Consider the following 19,106-nt stretch of genomic DNA (forward strand, 5'->3'; position numbering starts at 1 on the left):
CTTGGTCCTATATTTGGGAAAGAATAATCCTAAATTGAATTATACCATTAATTCTGTAATTTTAACCAGTTCCGATTGTTATTGTGATTTAGGTGTCACTGTCTCTCATGATATATCGTGGTCACTACATATAACTTCAATATGTAAGAAAGCAAGATCAATGCTATTTCTAATCTCAAAGGCCTTTAAAACACTATCCCCATCCGCATTTGTTCGCCTTTTCTGTCAATATTGTCGTCCACTTTTTGAATATGGATGCATAGTCTGGAGTGTAGATTGGATCAAAGATCTAAACCTTATCGGAAATCTTTCTTCGTATAATGTTCTGGATTATCTTCTATTTCGTCTACACTCTCAGTAAATAACTATCATATCTAACTTTTCGGCATTGCTGAATCTTCCGTTTTCCATTCTTTGACACTACGATCTTTTATTTATTTTAATCTAGAAGTGACAAGCCAGAACACGAAAATAAAAGGTAACTTTTTGCTTGAGAAAGGCCATCGTATTTTTTTTTTAAATTCACAAGCCTTTTAAAGTTTCTAGATGAATACTGTTAAATTCAGTCATATATCATTGAAAAAAGAAGAAATGCTCTCTTTTATAGTACCACAAATTGTAGTCTTTTAGATTTAGAAAAAAAGTTGATGTCATTTCCGCAAAAATTGAAACGATCTCTGCTTAACGAATTTAAATCAATTAACTTCCAATCTTTAGTGATTCAAAAATAAAGGATGAAATTTACTCAAATTACCTGCTAATTAAATTAATCTTTGAAGAACAAGCAGGCCCTCGCTTTTTCATCTAATCGCAGTAGAACATAGCATAACCTAATAAAATATTTTGTGTAGTTTGTGCATTTATTCAGTTTAAATTGACCTACAATAATCGTCAGATTGGATCAAATAATTGAATTCGAGTCGTTCAGCGATTACTGAGTGAGGCAGCGAGAGTACATTTCTAGCTTGACGGGCTCCCAGGACATGTCACAATGCTGCCGATGGGGTTTTCAGGAAGACCCGCTGCTCTTCATCTCGGGCTTTTTGGATACTGCCTGAGTGTAGTTCGAGATGGCTCGTTTGACGGGGTCGGGCACTATGACGAATGAATGGATCAATTTGTGCATTTATTTCGTTTAATTTGTCCTACAATAATCATCACACCTCTATTTTCTCAGAGGGTATATCATTTGCCAAAATCGTTCTTATCTTATCAAGTACTAGCCCCGCCCACTCACCCTTTCCTTTCTTAGAAGATATATCATTTGCCAAAATTATTCTTATCTTATCAAATACTAGCCCCGCCCACCTGCCCTCTATTTTCTCAGAGCATATAGCATTTGCCGAAATCGTTTTTATCTTATAAAGTATTAGCCCCGCCCACCCACCCTTTCCTCTCTTAGAAGAAATATCATTTGCCAAAATCATTCTTATCTTATCAAGTACTATATTATATAGGTACACTAGGTTAATCCAAAGACACGATCGCCGAACTTCTACAGTGCGACGGAACATTGGATCGGGCGCGAAGTTCAAAATACGATTTTTAAAACCTTTTTACAGTAAATGAGCGCGATGCAACGAGTTTGCCATGTTAATTCCCTATGTCCAGACTTGGATGCGGCACCCTGTATATTGAATATGCCTAAGTTAATAATAATAATAATAATAATAATACGCGAAGTCTAGCCATAGGCTATTCCACTTAACCTTAGATTTACAAGAAAATACAACTAACCAAACAGTTTGTACAGAAAAACGGATTAAATATCTAGACAGGAGTCAGCTAGGTAATGATCAAATTAAACAATTTAAACTAATTAAATCTAAATTAAATTAAATTGAATTAAATTAAATAATCCATAATTAGAAACTAAATTTATACAAATAATAATAATAATAATAACAAAAAGTTAACAACAAGCAAGATAACCACAATAATAAACTTAAACCTAAGTATTAATCAAGCATTTTTTAATTTTTTTTCCTAAAACAATTGATGGAAGAACTTGAATTAAACTCTAATAAAAATTTATTGTAAACTTTGATAATATTGTACGTGAAAGATCTCTGAAAGATAGATGTATAATGCTTTGGCATTGACAGTTCTTTAAGATTCCTTAATGGAAGACTTGAGTTTAACATATTTTTCTTGTATGAAATTTACAACGCAAGTACGGCGGAGAGTTAGAGGAAAATAACTTGAAAGCAAAGATAGATAGGTGATACTGAAACAATTTGTCAATTTTCATCCAACCAAGCTCACAGATTTTCTGAGACACATGATCAAATTTCCTCAAACCAAAAATGAAACGACAACAATTATTCTGGATTTTTTGAAGACGGTATTTATCAATACTGTCAAGACATGGGTAATATATTATTAGGCAATAATTTATATATGACAAGACAAGAGACTCACATAATTTCTTCCTCAATTTAAAATTGAGTAAAAGGTAATTTGAATAAAGAAGTTTCAATGCTACATAAGATTTTTTAATAATGCTAGAAATATGAGTCTTAAAACGAAAATCGTCATCAATCACCAATCCCAAATTTCTTACAGTATGTAAAACTGGTAGTTTTATGTTATCAAATTTAACATTAATATTGTCAAAAAGAACATTTTTAAATTTTCGGGGAGCGAAGCAAATAACTTTGCATTTATTTATATTCAGTTGGAGGTTAATATCAGATGAAACATTTGCTATATTTTGTAAGTCATTATTTATATGGTTAGATGCTATATCAACTTCGTTAGGTAGGAAATGATGCTGCATTTGGGTGTCATCTGCAAAGGCTCTCTTTTTAGATACTGAAGGTATCTGCAACAATTGGGAAGTATATATAGTGAAAAGAATTGGGCCTAAGACCGAGCCTTGCGGTACGCCTGATGTTATTAAGCCAATTTTAGATTTACCAGACTCGGTTACAACTTGTTGATGTCGATTTTGTAAATATGATTTAAAAAAAGAAACAGAAATTTGATCGAACCCATAATATTCCAGTTTTGTGCAGAGGAGTTGGTGGTCCAAAGTATCAAAAGCTTTTGAATAATCCAAAAGAGTTACAATACTTGCGTGGTTTTTGTCAAGTTCCATCAGGCAATCATCGATAACAGAAGCTAAAGCTGTCGTTGTGCTATATCCCTTGCGAAAACCAGATTGATCTTCAGATAATATCTCTTCTTTTACTATAAAATTAAAGATTTGATTATAGATACATTTTTCTAAGCCTTTAGATAATGTTGGAAGAATACTTATTGGTCTTAGGTCTTCTGGAGAGTTTACCTCGTCGATTTTGGGAATAGGATGAATTAAAGCCACTTTCCATAATTCTGGAAAGTATTCAGTCTCCAGACAGCAATTAATAATGTGAGTAATTCGCTGAACTATATTAGGACAACATAATTTAATCATATAAGCAGAGATACCATCAATACCCATAGCATTAGATTTCAAGCTATTTATGATTTGAAACACTTCCTCCTCAGTGGCCAATGAAAATTTAAAGTTACTATTTGGTTTATATTTGATACCTTTTATGTTATTAACAGCTTCAACACAGTTTTGGTGAGGAGTGAATACTGACAAAAAATATTCATTTATTTCATCAGCACTGAATGTAGATAGATCACATCCTTTAACTTTTTTTTGAATATTTAACTTTTTTAGTGCAACCCATAGTCTTTTTTTGTTTGAAGCATTACTTTCATAATCTAAGTACGCTTTTTTTTCCCGTTTCAGTGCAGCAACCGTAGAATTTCTTAGCTGCTTATAAAATAGCCAGTGCTGAGCAGATTTAGTTTGCTTATAAGTATAAACTTAATGCTCGATTTCTTTGTTTCATCAATTCTTTAATAGAAGGGGTGAGCCAAGGTGTATAGGGCTTTGAAATGAACGAGGTTTTGAACGGAGCGTGATAGTCAAATAATTCTAACACAGTTGTGTTAAGGTACCTGATTTTATCTTCAATATTGAGGATGTAATAAATGTTATCCAAAGAATTTTTATTTAAGTCTAACATAAATTTATCATGCAAGAAGTTTTTAAAGTCTCTGTATGTAGTATATTTAGGAGTCATTTTAGGAATATTTATGTCTAATATGCAAAAGGCTAGACGATGATCAGATATTAGATCAGCATTTATAACTCCACTTCTACGAAATAATGCATTATTATTGATAAAAATAGGTTCGATCAACGTCTCAGAATTTCGCGTAACTCTGGTACTTTCAGAGATGATTTGTTGAAAACCATAGGCAACAAAACAATCATTTAGCTTATTATTGAAATGAAAATCTTCATTCAGGTCGCCAGTTATTAATATATTATCGTACTGTGGAGTAATAAAAGATAAAAAGTTGTCAAAGAATTCGGTGGCATCGTTTAAAGAAGAAGCATATTTATAGAATACACAAATGAGCAGCGAATGTTTATTTAGTTGAAGTCTGATACACAAAAATTCGATACCAGCAACACCACAGTAGTCATGAAGGATTACATCGCTATTCAAACAATTCTTCACATAGATGCCAACACCGCCGCCCGTTCTAGACCGATCAGCTCTATATAATTTGTAACCATCAATACCAACCACAGCAGAAGGGATATCCTCAGACAACCAAGTCTCAGTAACAGCTACCAAATCAAAATTATTGAAAGTGATTAAGCTTGTAAATTCAACAAACCCCGTAAAAAGCGATATTACATTTAGATGTGCAATTTTAAGACAATTTAAATTTATTTTTTTTGTTGAACCCATGTCGTTAATAAGATCTGAACTATGAACCATAATCAATTCGGTCGCGTAAGTCTTTTAGCCTATTCCTATAAACAATGCACTTCTGCTCATCTCCAGCATAGTGGTTGATATCGATATTTGATGACTTATTACGCTCCGCGTATTCAATACAATTTATGCATTTGAGGTGGTCAGAATTGCAATCTTTGGAAAAGTGATTGTCAGAGCACTTGTGACATATTTGCGTATTACTTGTACATTTGGAGCTGAGATGACCAAATTTGGAGCATTTAAAACAACGTCTAACAATCAGATGGTCTGAACATGAACACAAGCTCCAATCAACATATATTCTACCATTACAATTACTTAGTATTTCTCTGCGTAAGGCACTAGTTACTTCAATAATGAAATTACAATTATACTTATAATCAAATCTTTTTACAACTTTGATTTGATTCGCATACATTTCGATGTCAAAACCATTTAATATTAAGATGTTGTCAATTAGATCTTTGTCTTCCATAGTAGAAACATTCTTGCCAGCACCTCTAACATAAAGACGAGGGTTCCACTTTTGGGATTTTTCGACACTATAGTCAGAACCAAGCGAGGATTTTAACTTGGTTATGAGCTTATCGCAAGAAGAATCATTCGCACATTTAACAACTACACCTCTGTTTAATATTTTTGTTAATTTTTAATTAATTAATTTGAGTTAATTTGAACATTCAATTCAACAGGGTTTACATCTTTGCGAATTTTTTCTAACACTTTGTCAAATTTCACTTTTTCAGGACCTTGATGCTTAATGAAAACATCGACTGATTTCTTACTCACTGTTTTTAGGCAATCAGCGTATGAAGGTTGTTGTATCGGTGCAGATGTTTGAGTTTCAAGTTTTTCCTTTTGCAATTGGTTGACTGTTTCTAGCTCATTTACTAGTTTTTCCAATAAGGACACTTGCTTTTGAAAAAATACATTTTCTCGTACTAACGTTGTTGGAGACTTTTTTGAAGCGTCAAGGCTGGATTCACATGTTTTGCAATGCCAGTTTTCTTTGTCAATTGCGACAATCTTTGATAGAGAATCAAAACACTTTGTATGAATCACAATGTTGCACAAACTACACTTTGCTCTGCTTACACTTTTGCCTACATAACTTTTGCACAGTTTGCAATTTGTATACCTCGTCCGACATCGCGGTTAAACACGTTCAAATTTTTAAGTTTTAAAATACTTGAGATATTTGCGTGGAACATGTACGCTGGGACAACCGGTATACGTGTTATAGTGTAGTTACACTTCAACAATGTAACATGTACAAGACAAACAACTCAAGAGCTAACTGACTTTCTTGTTTATTTAGAAAACTTAACAATGTTTTGAATTGAAAATACAAATAAACTAAACATGGAGTTAACATTTGAATTAAAAAAATAAAATATAGCAATGGCAACATCAAATTAAAAACAAAGCTTATTTACGAGTCAGTTATCATTTAGTTTCCGTTTAAGAAGAATTAATGAACAATTGTTTGTAGATGCTTGCAAAATTTGTATCTTCATTTAACAACTAATAAAGAAAGAAACACCAAATGCCCGCAATATATTTTTCAAGTATAAACAGACAAAATGTGAAATAACGAATACTTAAAGAGAACATGTTTACGAATACGAAATAGTGGTTTACCGAACCAAGGTTAGCAAGCATCTTTGCTTATTACATCACTAAGTATCACTTAACTTAGTTGAAAACACTTAAAGCGAACAAACAATTTGATACCTAATTATTTATAACAAATAAGACTCTGTTTTGTCAAAATTAACCAAAAACCTTAACATCCCCCAGACAACTTAACAGTAGAAACCAGTATCAAAAAATTGATATTTTTTGGTACCCTTCAAATCCAAGTCATACTCTGCGCATCTTTTAATATCTCTGAAAAACAATATCAGAAAAAACGACAATAAGCTGCTAAGTTTACCTTTTTTTGTACACAAAACTTGTATACTGCCACTTGTTACACCCAACTATGGGGTAATCTTCCTTGAAGCATTGAATCCTGAAAAGCGTGAAGTACCCAAATCCTATTATATCAGCAACTAAACTGTCGACTTTTTTTAAACACTTCAATAGTTTATCCTCGCAGGAGCAGGCAGACAAAGCGAAAAACCCTTTGTTGGTTAGACCGTGTTTGGTTTCACCTACTTCAATAATATCAGTACAACCATCGTGTTCCCTGCAGCAAAGATCAGCCTCTCGAGCTGCACCAAGATCTCCAATTGACGCTGCCACGCTACCTCTGCCGCACCATTTTGTACCTAAAATGTGGCGAAACCAAAAATTGTATGACTGATTTTTTGTATGTACCTGGTACCATCAACTTTTTTACTTTCCCAGCTAAAACATTTACAGAATAGTTCTGGATTTTCTGCATGGTTGAGTTAACGTTTACGAGTGGAAGCAAATCTTTCACGTTTCCAACTAAATCCGTAATATCGAACTGATCCGTGTCTGCGTGTTGGGGATCAACGGTTTTGGTAGTTGATGTCTTTAGATCATTTCTGGTTTCTTCTACCTTGTTGGGGTTAGAAGTTTCCTGCTTTTCCAGCCGTAGAAAATTTTGTAGTATGTTTTTGAAGCCGTCATTTTCTGGAGGAAGGGAGTTGGCTTCGCTTGGAATAGGATTTGGTTCAGATTTTTCAGTCCCAAATTTAATCCTTTGTATATTTGTTAGAGGTTTTCTGTCTAGTGTTGTTACGTATATAGCAACAATAAGAGCCACTGCTATCAGTGAACCGATAAAAAGGCCACACAACATGTGTTTGGCTTTAAACTAAAAAAGTATTATATTAAATTTGTTATACTTATTTATCGTTTATAGTAAATTTGGATCAAGTTTGTAACTTCTATTTGTCTGAATATAGAAACTGTTTAAAACCAAGGACACGTTATGATGAAGATAATAGTCCTTAAGTAAACAGAAATTATAGATAGTAAAATATAAAACGTGAGTCCAAATGTATTAATTAATTTTTCTACTTGTCAAAAATATACTACTAATTTGAAAAAAATAAAAACTTTTACATTTTTTTCTGCCAAAATTGGTGATAGCAACTTTTGATTTCACTATTAGCAACTTATACATCTATCACTTACCCTTTTTTTTATAAACTTGTCTTTTTTTGTCGTTACAATGCCACCCATTATTTTAAAACTCAAGAAGCTTTCGCAAAAAAATATGCGTCTGTAACGTAAAGTCACAAATGCGCCAAAGTTTACATTAACCTGGTAAGTAAGCTCATTATTATTCGTACTGTTATCGTCTACTAAGGTCGTAACGTATAATACGTAATGTTTTTGTGAATATACTTTACACTAATTTTTTTACTTAGTGTATGATATATTGCAAAAAATCGGAAAGATACCAAGTAAAGATTTATTTTATTGACTAAGGAACATTTATTTACAAATTAATAATAAAGGTGATTATCAAAACACTGATATATTTTAGAACCGCTTTTATCAAGCACGGGCTCCACGCATCTCTTTCTGTCCCTAAAATTAAAACGCAACGTTACATGCTTAACAACAAGTAAAAATTACCGCTCTTTATACGCATACGTAGTATATTCGCATTTGTGGCATCCAACAACAGGATATTCTTTTTTGAAACATTTTGGTCCAAGAACGTTGAAAAACAAAAATCCAACACCATCGGAAATAAGATTATTGACATTTTTTAGACACATGCGAAGTTTCTCGTCACAATCACAGAGTGACCAAACGCCAAATCCTGTATTTTCTAGTCCGTGTCGAGTTTCTCCGGGCTCAATGCTGTCTGGACAAAGATCGTGGGCTCTACAACAAATGTCCACCTCTCGAGCTACACCTAGATCGTCGTACGAAACAGCTATGGAACCTTTTCCGCACCATTTGGTACCTGGAGATAGCAGTACGATAAAACAATTTTCTAAGAAAGATTATCATTGTAATGTTGATATTTTTACCTGGTACTATTAGATTTTGTAGATTGTTTTTCCCCGTCACAGATAGAGAATTGTTCCGTAAAACCTCTCTGATGCTAGGTGGATATTCGTCAGGTTCCAATCTGATTTCTTCAATTTGATATTTTTCAATGACTGAAGAGTAAATATTTACGCAAATCGACGTTTTGGAAATATTTACAAACCTTCATGGTATTTGGTAATAAATACTATAACAGCTGTGACTATGGCAATCAATATAACAATGCAGAAAATATTTAACGTGGTTTTTATCCGAATCTAAAAAAAAATTGTTGTTCCTAGGAGAAATACATTTTCATCGTCATGTAAATTTTTACTTTTTTGTTACCATGAAAATACACATATACAAAAGCAAGGTCATATTAAAGTACTTTCGACCAAAACGTAGCTGATAAAAGTTATTGCTCAAAAACATATGGATATATAAATACGAGCATTATAGTTGGCACGAAAGTTGTATTAAAAACTGTAACTATAATGTTACGAATTAGAACTTCAGACTATATTACTCTGAAGAAGATAAGTATTATGTATAAAAATTCAACAGAACTTTATCGTTCCATTGAAAAAAACAGCTATATATACTATAGTGATGGTCCATAGATTAACTCAAGTATTTCCTGTGGCGTTTTCTTGAAATTGACACTTACCCGTCTTTTCAAAAAACTTTCTTCTTTGTTTGTTGTTGTGGCGTCGTCGGGACACATTTTGTGTAGTGAAAACTAAACAGCACTGATAAGACCATATTTGCGTGCTCAGTAAAAATGCAAATATATTATTTACTATTGTTTATTGCTTTCATTATAGCGTCTGTTCTAGTCTAAAACCTTAACAAAATCGCTAAATGGACCTTGTTAACTACTACAAGGCCAAAAAAGTTTTAGTCCCCAGGGCTCTAATTTGGGTCCTCTTCTCTTTTCATTGTTTATAAACGACCTTTCAAGGGTTGAATCAATCTGCTGCTTCCATGTTTCTTGCGTCACATAAGTAGGTTTTTTTTGTAGGAATAAAAATTTTCTCAGTTTCAATTTTATTTATTCAGATAAACAAAAAGAGCGCGTTGTTTTACAATGTAGTATATCAAATCAGGGAGAATCGTTGTAGTCATAAAACGGGCTATCAAACCACTGAAACCTTTTCTCCTTAGTTTTATCGAAAACATACTCCACGCATCTTTTCGCCCTGAACAGATATAACCCTGGTTCGAAATTCTTGCATTTAACGATTGGGTACTCCTTCCTGAAGCACTGAAGTCGAAGTACCGAAAAATAAATATACCCAACAGTGCGGGCCATAACAGTGTCAACTTTCCCCAAACAGTTGTAAAACTGTTTGTCGCAGTCACAGCTGGATGCCCTGAAGAATCCTGGATTTACTAAACCATGGTCAGATCTTCCCGGATTAATGACGTCTAAACAGGTGTCGTGTTCTCGACAACAAAAATCCAGTTGTGCAGAACTGCCCAAGTCTCTATAGGAAACTGCTGTGTGACGTGTTCCGCACCATTTTGTCCCTAGAAATATGTCACACTGAAGAGTTTGATTACAAGTATTTTTTACCAGGGAACATTATAGGTGTTATTGATTTAGTGACAAAATTTATGGAAGGTTTGCTAGTAGTTTTTTCAATGATGGCTGACAGATACGTGGATGTGTTTTGTTCGGCATCTGAAATGATTAAAATTGAAATTAGTGTCTTAACTTGTTTCAACTAGATTGGTTTTTGGAGATATTTTGAAAAAAAATAGATTTGTTTGAATTATTTTATACTCACCTAGCTTGGTGCTGCAGATGCCCATTAACATCAGTGGAAGTATTTGATTGATACACGCCATTTTAATTAATGGTTATCCTGAAATTATACAAACATAGTACTAAAAGTAAGATTTAGGTATAATCAAAACAAATACATAATTTTAAAAGAGGTTAAAAATTATTATTAGAAAAAATATTTGATGGTAACATGTATGTCTGAAAATTTAAAAAATAAATTAAGACAACTGCAGCTGTAATGTTTTGGATACTTGAATAGATAACACAAAATTACATATTAAGTATACGAGCAACGTGCATGGACTGCAGTTTTAACCAAGTGTAAATATTGTAAAGAGGTATCGCGAACTATAGATATATTTGTTATCGTTTAGGTCTTGCGTTAGTTGACTAGTTATTATGTTTGTCAGTGTCATTTTTACTCATTCCTTATATACAGGGTGAGTATTATATAATAACGGAACCTTGACCAATTTTCAATGCAACACAAAATACGTCTATCAAACAGGTCCAGTGTGGCTTATTTTGGGACTAATAGTGACAGTTGTGCCGATTAAGAACCCCGTTATTGCCAAACCTTGCTTCATGGCTGAACAAAACTTTGAACAAAAAATTGTTAATGTTGCATCAATTTGCATAATTGTGTTCTCCTGGGAAAGTTTTCTTCTTTTAGATCTGATACTAATGTCAAATGAGAAGGGTGGAACTAATTCGCTATCAAAATTTTTGAAACGCAAGATTGAGATATTCCTACCACCTGTCGTGCCATAAATCTTTTTGGCTCACATGCGGGTCATTTACACGAATTTCATTTTCGACAGCAGTATAGCAGTAGTACAATTTCTAAAAATTCTGAAAAAATTTAGAAACGTAGATCTCGACATGCTGATTCCAAAAATATAGCGTGTTAATGGTCACGGCGCAACATTTTCGAAAAAATCGGCATGAAATTGGAATTTTTGAAAATTTTTAAAAGTTCGTTATTTCGACGGTCGATTCTGGAAAAACGGTTGCAGTTATCAAAGAATCGAGGCCGAAAATGAGTTCTAGAGTTCGAAAACAATAAGAAGATTTATTTAGTTAAGTTTCGAAAATGTCAAAAATTGGCCGAAATTTGAAGAAGTGGGGATCATTGGAAAAATTTCGCTATTTAAAAAGTCGTCTAAAAATTCTGAAAAAATTCAGGAACGTAGATCTCAACATGCTGATTCCAAAAATATACGTGTAGAATCTCGGGAACCCCTGTGGGTCTTGCTTTTGAAATAATTACAAATTATCTCGAGGATCCTTTTTTGTCTTATTTTAGAAATGAAGGACGAAAGGAGGAAAAGGACGAAAACGACGAACAGGACGAAGGACGATATGGACGAAGGACGAAAAGAACGAAAGACGATATGGACGAAGGACGAAAAGGACGAAGGACGAAAAGGAAGAAATGGACGAATAGGAAGAAAAGGACGAAAACGACAAAAAGGACGAAGGACGAAAACGACGAAGGACGAAAAAGGACGAAAACGACGAAGGACGAGAAAGGACGAAAAGTGCGAAGGACGAGAAAGGATGAAGGACGAAGAGGAGGAAGGACGAAAAGGACGAAGGACGAAAAGGACGAAGGACGAAAAGGACGAAAGACGGAAAGAACGAAGGACGAAAAGGAAGAAGGACGAAAGAACGAAGGACGAGAAGGACGAAGGACGACAAGGCCGAAGGACGAAAAGGATGAAAGACCAAAAGGACGAAAAATGAATATAACGAAAAGGACGAAAAGAACGAAGGACGAAAACGACGAAGGACGAAAAGTGCGAAGGACGAAAAAGGACGAAGGACGAAAAGGAGGAAGGACGAAAGGGACCAAGGACGAAAAGGACGAGAGACGGAAAGAACGAAGGACGAAAAGGAAGGACGAAAGAACGAAGGACGAGAAGGACGAAGGACGAAAAGGATGAAGGACCAAAAGGACGAACGACCAAAAGACGAAAAATGAATATAACGAAAAGGATCAAAGGGACAAAAAGGGCAAAAAAGACGAAGGATAAAAAGGACGAAGGACGAAAACGACGAAAAACGAAATGGACGAAAAACGAAAAGGACGAAGGACGGAAAGGACGATAGGGACGAAGGACGAAAAAGACGATAAGGACGAAAGACGAAAAGGACAAAAAGGACAAAAAGGACGAAGGAAGAAAAGGACGAAGGACGAAAAGAACGAAGAACGAAAAGGACGAAGAACAAAAAGGACGAAAAGGAAGAAAAGGACGAAAACGATAAAAAGAACGAAGGACGAAAAAGGACGAAAAGGTCGAAGGACGAAAAAGGACGAAAAGGTCGAAGGACGAAAAAGGAAGAGGGACGAAAAGGTCGAAGGACGAAAAAGGAAGAGGGACGAAAAGGAGGTAGGACGAAAAGGACGAAAGACGAAAAGAACGAAAACGAAAAGGAAGGACGAAAAGAATGAAGGACGAGAAGGACGCAGGACGACAAGGCCGAAGGACGAAAAGGACGAAGGACGAAAAGGACGAAAAGTACGAAGAGCGGAAAGGACGAAAAGGACGAAAAGGACGAAAAGTACGAAAAGGTCGAAGGACGAAAAGGGCGAAAGACGAAAAGGACGAAGGACGAAAAGGGCGAAGAATGAACAGGACGAAGTACGAAAAAAACGAGTAATAATAATAATAATAATAATAATAATAATAATTTATTTACGGAATATAACTCCACTTTACAAATAAAGGAAAAAAAAAAAACAGTGTTTCTTGATTCCACGATACAGTACAATATTAATACAAATTAAACAAATAAAAAGTTGAAAATTAAACTAAATAAGATTACATATTATAATAATAATAAACCGACACATCATTTTTAAATTTCAGCCTACTAGAATCAAAGATTGAGATTCGAATGCGGCAGGAATATTCATTAGCTTCTTCCATCATTCTTCTTAACGGATGATTTTGAGCCAAAAGTGTTGTTGATGTTGATATTCTAAATATGTTTCGACTTCTTGTTGTACGACTGTCAACTGCAGGGATAAGAAAAGACAATCTGTTCAACAGACTTGGATTGTCAATATGTCCATTAATAATGTCATGAAGAACACAGGCATCAGAAATTTTCCAACGGATAATAAGAGAGTGAATTTGACACTTATCCATAATCCATCGGTAGTCACCCTTAATATGAGAATGACCCATTTTAAATTCCACAGTTCGAAGAAATTTATTTTGTACTCTTTCAAGTCTCTCATAGTCGATTTTATAAAAAGGAAACCAAACAGAAGAGCAATAATCAAAATGCGATCGAACAAGAGAGCAGTAGAGAGATTTTAGGGCCAATGGAGACAGATCTTTACAATGACGCCAAATGAAACCCCACATACTCATGGCTTTATTGTAAATATGGTTATAATGGCTCTTAAATGTAAGGGTCGTATCAAAAATCACCCCCAAATCTTTTATTTCTAAAACTCGTGAGACGGAGACATTGTCTAATTGGTAATCAAAACTGATATGCGATTTGGTTTTATAAAATGATATTACATAGCATTTCTTAATGTTTAAATGAAGACAGTTATTTTGACACCAGTTAAATAATGCAACTAAGTCCAATTGAAGTTGTTTAGCGTCTTGAATGGACCGTATAGTTTTAAATAGTTTCAGGTCATCTGCATACAGTAAATAATTTGAAAAATGGAAACTGCAAGTTAAGTCATTAATAAATAACAAAAAAAGAATGGGTCCACAATGTGTACCTTGTGGAACACCAGAAGATACGCAAAAAGGGGCCGAAATATAATTATAAATTCGTACCTGTTGTTTTCTGTCAACCAGAAAAGAAGATAGCCATTTAATCGTACCTTCTCTAAAACCTAACTTATGTAGCTTTACAATTAGCAATCGATGATTAACCCGATCAAAAGCTTTTGAAAAATCTGTATAAACAGAATCTACTTGCGATCGATTGGCAAATGCTTCATTTAAAAATGATTTGTATTCAAGAAGGTTAGACAATGTTGACCTGTTAGAGAAAAAACCATGCTGACTACTTGAGATAATAGATGCAGATGCCCATCGGAGCTGAATGGATACAATAGCATCAAGTAATTTGGGAATTGCAGATTGGTTGCAGACCCCTCTATAATTGTCCACGTTGTTACGTTGTCCAGATTTGAAGATGGGAATTACATAACTGTTCTTCCATAATTGAGGAAAGACGCCTTCACTGAGTGACGTTTGAAATAAGATAAATAAAGGTAAGCAAAGAGAGAATTTACAGTTTTTTAGAACAATGCTGGGAACACCATCAGGGCCAGGATTACAAGATGACTTCAAAAAGGAAATATGGTTAAAAACATCTGATAAACTAATATATAAGCCAGAATCATTCACTTGAGACGATGAATCAAAACAACAAGCAAAATTCCTCAAGTCATCAACTGCGTAAACAGAAGAAAAATATTGTGCAAAAAGATTAGCCACTTCATCCCCACCTTTTACAGAGTGCTGATCAAGTGTCATTTCAGCAGGAATACTGCTGTCACTCTTCTTTTTGTCACGAACAAATTTCCAGAAAAATTTGGGATTATTAAAAATACTAACATTAACGTTAGATATATACGCAGCATACAGTTGTTCACATAACTGTTTACATCGCGATCTCAAGGATTTAAAATAAATATAATCTTCAAACCTGCCTGATTTTTTATAGATAGAGTGCGCTATGCGTTTATTGCGACAAAGATCTTTCAATTCTTTATCGAACCATACCGGATAATTATTACGAGCATTATGCCTTAATATTTTATGTGGAATAAATTGTTCAAACCCGTTAAAAACTATGTCATAAAAAACTGCCACTTTTTCATCCAAATTAAGACCAAGAAAATAATTATCCCAATTAATCGATGCATAAAATTCATTTAAAGAAATATAGTCACCATTATTAAAGTCAAATATTTGAACTTCAGAGTGAAGCGAAGATGAAGAGGTGCAGGAAATATACCATGAATACGGAGAGTGATGAAGACTTTGAGGAAAAATAGGATCTACAGCAGGCAAAACTGCAAGTGCAACAATATTTGTAAAAATAAGATCAAGAAAAACGTTTCTGCCATTGGGAAATAAATTAACTTGTTTAAGATTCAGAAATGCTGAAGTTGAGTTAATAACGTCATAATATTCATGTTTACTAGTCGATGAATCAAAAAGAATATCATTACCATTCCAGACGAGATGTGGTAAATTAAAATCACCGGCGATGACATAAGATGAATCAGGAAAACGCTCAAAAATTAATTCCAGGTCACTACAATAATCCTCGAAAATACTAAGAGGAGACGCAGGAGGAATATACACACCCCCAACAATCAAATCTAAATCATTATATTTTAAATGAACAAAAATGCTTTCCACAGAAATACTACAAAGAACAGTATGAACACAAAAATCATTCCTGATCGCAATCAACACACCACCACCACGATGTTTACCCGTATAATCAACATTGCGATCAGCACGAAAAATGCTATAATTATTTAAACCCAGTTCTTCGTTGGAAATACTGCTGCAAAGCCAGGATTCCGAAATAATAATAATATCGTAAACACTAGAATTAACCATTAACGAAAATTCCTTTAATTTTGACCTAAGGCCACCAACATTCTGATAGTAAAAGTTTATTACTTTTTTGAAAAACTATTGCGAGATGAACTTGTTTTGGTAATATAAGCTTGATTGTTTTTGTATTTTAAAGTTACGTCCTTCTCACCTTTAGAAACCCTGTCCTTAAATTCACGGCGAATATCATTATTAAAATCACGCTGAAGTTTAGTTAAATCAGGACGAAAGAATTTATCACGATTAGGGTTATTTTTGTTTGAGCGGAGAATGTCTTTAGCCAGATTCTCATTTTCACAAACTATTCTCAAAGGACGAACAGTGTTAGACTTAGGAGGACCAATGCGAATAACTTTTTGAGGATGAGAAATGAAACCCAACGGGGATAAAATAGACATAACCTGTTGCAAATCGTCCGCAACCCTTTGTGCAATCGATGTAGAAGAAGATTCAGGTAAATTAAACAATAGTACATTAGAGCTCCGTCTTTTACGCTCCTCAATTTCGGCCACAATCACATTAAGATCAGATGAATTGTTATTAGGCATTGTATTAGACGTCTTAAACGCTGCCCATTCCTCCTGAATTAGTCGTACATTATCCTCAACGGTTGTTAATCTGTCATTGATAGCTTTGAAGTGATTTTCAATAGTTTGTTTAATGTCCTGTTGCACCACACTTAGTTGTTTTATAATGATTTCCTCAATTTTTTCAATTGAGATTATGTTACTAGAAGGCGAGCATTTAGGACAAATCCAAGAAGATTTGTCGTTTATTATTTCAGCTATTTCAGACTCACTCAGTTTTAAACATTTAATATGTGCATGTTTTTTGCATGTACCACATTTTGTAGAAGGAGTCGTAGGGGTGATAGCATTCTCACAAATTAAACATAGAACTGCCATATTAATAGGATAACAAGGAAACAATTCTTCACACCAACGCGGTCCGTCGTGGTGACTGACAGTACTTGACAAACAGACTAGACCAGGGAAGGTAAAACAAAAGAGACAGAGGATACAGCTATATTGTAGCAAAAAGCTAAAGCTAATTAATCAATAAAACCAAGATAACGTTATCACGTGAAAGGGCAAAAAATGCAGAAGCCACGTACAAAATAGAGAAACCCCTTAACTTACGCAATCAAAAGGCGACAACAGTGACACAGGGCGTAGATAATCCTAATTTCCAGACACTGTCCAAAATTCAAGAAAAAACAAGGCACTTTAACCACTAAAAATTAATTAAAGAGAGAGTGTCGGTCTTATCACTGCTAATACGCTCTAACCTCTCTAGTAGGACCAAAAGGACGAAGGACAAAAAGGACAAAGGACGAAGGACATAAAGGACGAAGGTCGAAAAGGACGAAAAGGACAAAGAGGACGAAAAGGACGAGATGGACGAAAAGGACGAAGAGGACGAAAAGGACGAATAGGACGAAAAGGACGATAAGAACGAAAAGGACGAAAAGAACGAAGAACGAAAAGAACGAAGAACAAATAGGACGAAAAGGAAGAAAAGGACGAAAACGATAAAAAGAACGAAGGACGAAAAAGGACGAAAAGGTCGAAGGACGAAAAAGGACGAAAAGGTCGAAGGACGAAAAAGGAAGAGGGACGAAAAGGTCGAAGGACGAAAAAGGAAGAGGGACGAAAAGGAGGTAGGACGAAAAGGACGAAAGACGAAAAGAACGGAAACGAAAAGGAAGGACGAAAAGAATGAAGGACGAGAAGGACGCAGGACGACAAGGCCGAAGGACGAAAAGGACGAAGGACGAAAAGGACGAAAAGTACGAAGAGCGGAAAGGACGAAAAGGACGAAAAGGACGAAAAGTACGAAAAGGTCGAAGGACGAAAAGGGCGAAAGACGAAAAGGACGAAGGACGAAAAGGGCGAAGAATGAACAGGACGAAGTACGAAAAAAACGAGTAGGACCAAAAGGACGAAGGACAAAAAGGACAAAGGACGAAGGACATAAAGGACGAAGGTCGAAAAGGACGAAAAGGACAAAGAGGACGAAAAGGACGAGATGGACGAAAAGGACGAAGAGGACGAAAAGGACGAAAAGGACGAAAAGGACGAAAAGAACGAAAAGGACGAAAAGAACGAAGAACGAAAAGAACGAAGGACGAAAAGGACGAAGGACAAAAAGAACGAAGGACGAAAAAGAAGAGAAGGACTAAAATGACGAAGGACGAGAGACAAAAAGGACGAAGAAGAAGAAAAGAACGAAAAGGACGAAGGACGAAAAGGACAAAAAACGAATAAAAGGAATACGACGAAAAGGTCGAAGGACGTAAAGGACGAAGGACGAAAAGGACGAAGGACGGAAAGGACGAAGGACGGAAAGGACGAAGGACGAAAAGGACGAAAAGAGCGAAGGACGATATGGACGAAAAAGACGTAAAGGACGAAAAGGACGAAGGACGAAAGACGAAAAGGACGAAGGACGATAAGAACGAAGGACGAAAAGCACGAAAAGGACGAAAGGACGAAGGACGAAAGACGAAAAGGACGAGAAGAGGGAAAAGACGAAGGACGAAGAGGACGAAGGAAGAAAAGGGCGAAAGACGAAAGAGCAGGACGATATTGATGAGGGACGAAAAGGACGAAAACGACGAAAACGACGAAAAGGACTAAAAGGACGAAAAGGACGAATGACGAAAAGGACGAAGGATGAAAAGGATGAAGTTCGAAAAGAACGAAGGACGAGAAGGACGAAGGACAACAAGGTCGCACGACGTTAAGGACGAAGGACGAAAAAGACGAAGGACGATATGGACGAAGAACGAAAAGGACGAAAGATGAAAAAAACGAAAAGGACGAAAAGGACGAAGGACGAAAGGGACCAGTAGCATGAAAATGTCGAAGGACGAAACGGACGAAGAGGACGAAAGACGAAAGACGAAAAGGACGACAAGGACGAAAAGGAAGAAAAGGACGATAA

General features: G+C 35.2%; 3 protein-coding genes across 3 annotated transcripts; all 3 read right to left on the bottom strand.

Annotated features, from left to right (window-relative positions):
- Positions 1-6,264: 6,264 nt before the first annotated feature.
- Positions 6,265-8,027, bottom strand: LOC135130273 (uncharacterized). The gene is made up of 4 exons (XM_064057629.1): positions 7,905-8,027; positions 7,116-7,581; positions 6,730-7,066; positions 6,265-6,683 (listed from the first exon to the last, which is right to left on the bottom strand). Exons 1-4 carry the CDS (start codon positions 7,950-7,952, stop codon positions 6,599-6,601), a joined length of 936 nt encoding a protein of 311 aa, XP_063913699.1. The 5' UTR covers positions 7,953-8,027; the 3' UTR covers positions 6,265-6,598.
- Positions 8,028-8,200: 173 nt separating this feature from the next.
- LOC135130419 (phospholipase A2-like) lies at positions 8,201-9,506 on the bottom strand. The gene is made up of 5 exons (XM_064057798.1): positions 9,424-9,506; positions 8,938-9,031; positions 8,756-8,887; positions 8,352-8,688; positions 8,201-8,303 (listed from the first exon to the last, which is right to left on the bottom strand). The coding sequence occupies exons 1-5, from the start codon at positions 9,478-9,480 to the stop codon at positions 8,219-8,221; spliced, it is 705 nt and encodes a 234-aa protein (XP_063913868.1). The 5' UTR covers positions 9,481-9,506; the 3' UTR covers positions 8,201-8,218.
- Positions 9,507-9,858: 352 nt separating this feature from the next.
- Positions 9,859-10,608, bottom strand: LOC135130578 (phospholipase A2-like). The gene is made up of 3 exons (XM_064057980.1): positions 10,547-10,608; positions 10,333-10,440; positions 9,859-10,286 (listed from the first exon to the last, which is right to left on the bottom strand). Exons 1-3 carry the CDS (start codon positions 10,605-10,607, stop codon positions 9,859-9,861), a joined length of 597 nt encoding a protein of 198 aa, XP_063914050.1. The 5' UTR covers position 10,608.
- Positions 10,609-19,106: the final 8,498 nt, after the last annotated feature.

This window comes from Zophobas morio, unplaced genomic scaffold (assembly GCF_036711695.1).
Source record: "Zophobas morio isolate AGI-343-1 ecotype UQ-CSIRO unplaced genomic scaffold, CSIRO_AGI_Zmor_V1 ptg000017l, whole genome shotgun sequence".
Classification (NCBI taxonomy): domain Eukaryota; kingdom Metazoa; phylum Arthropoda; class Insecta; order Coleoptera; family Tenebrionidae; genus Zophobas; species Zophobas morio.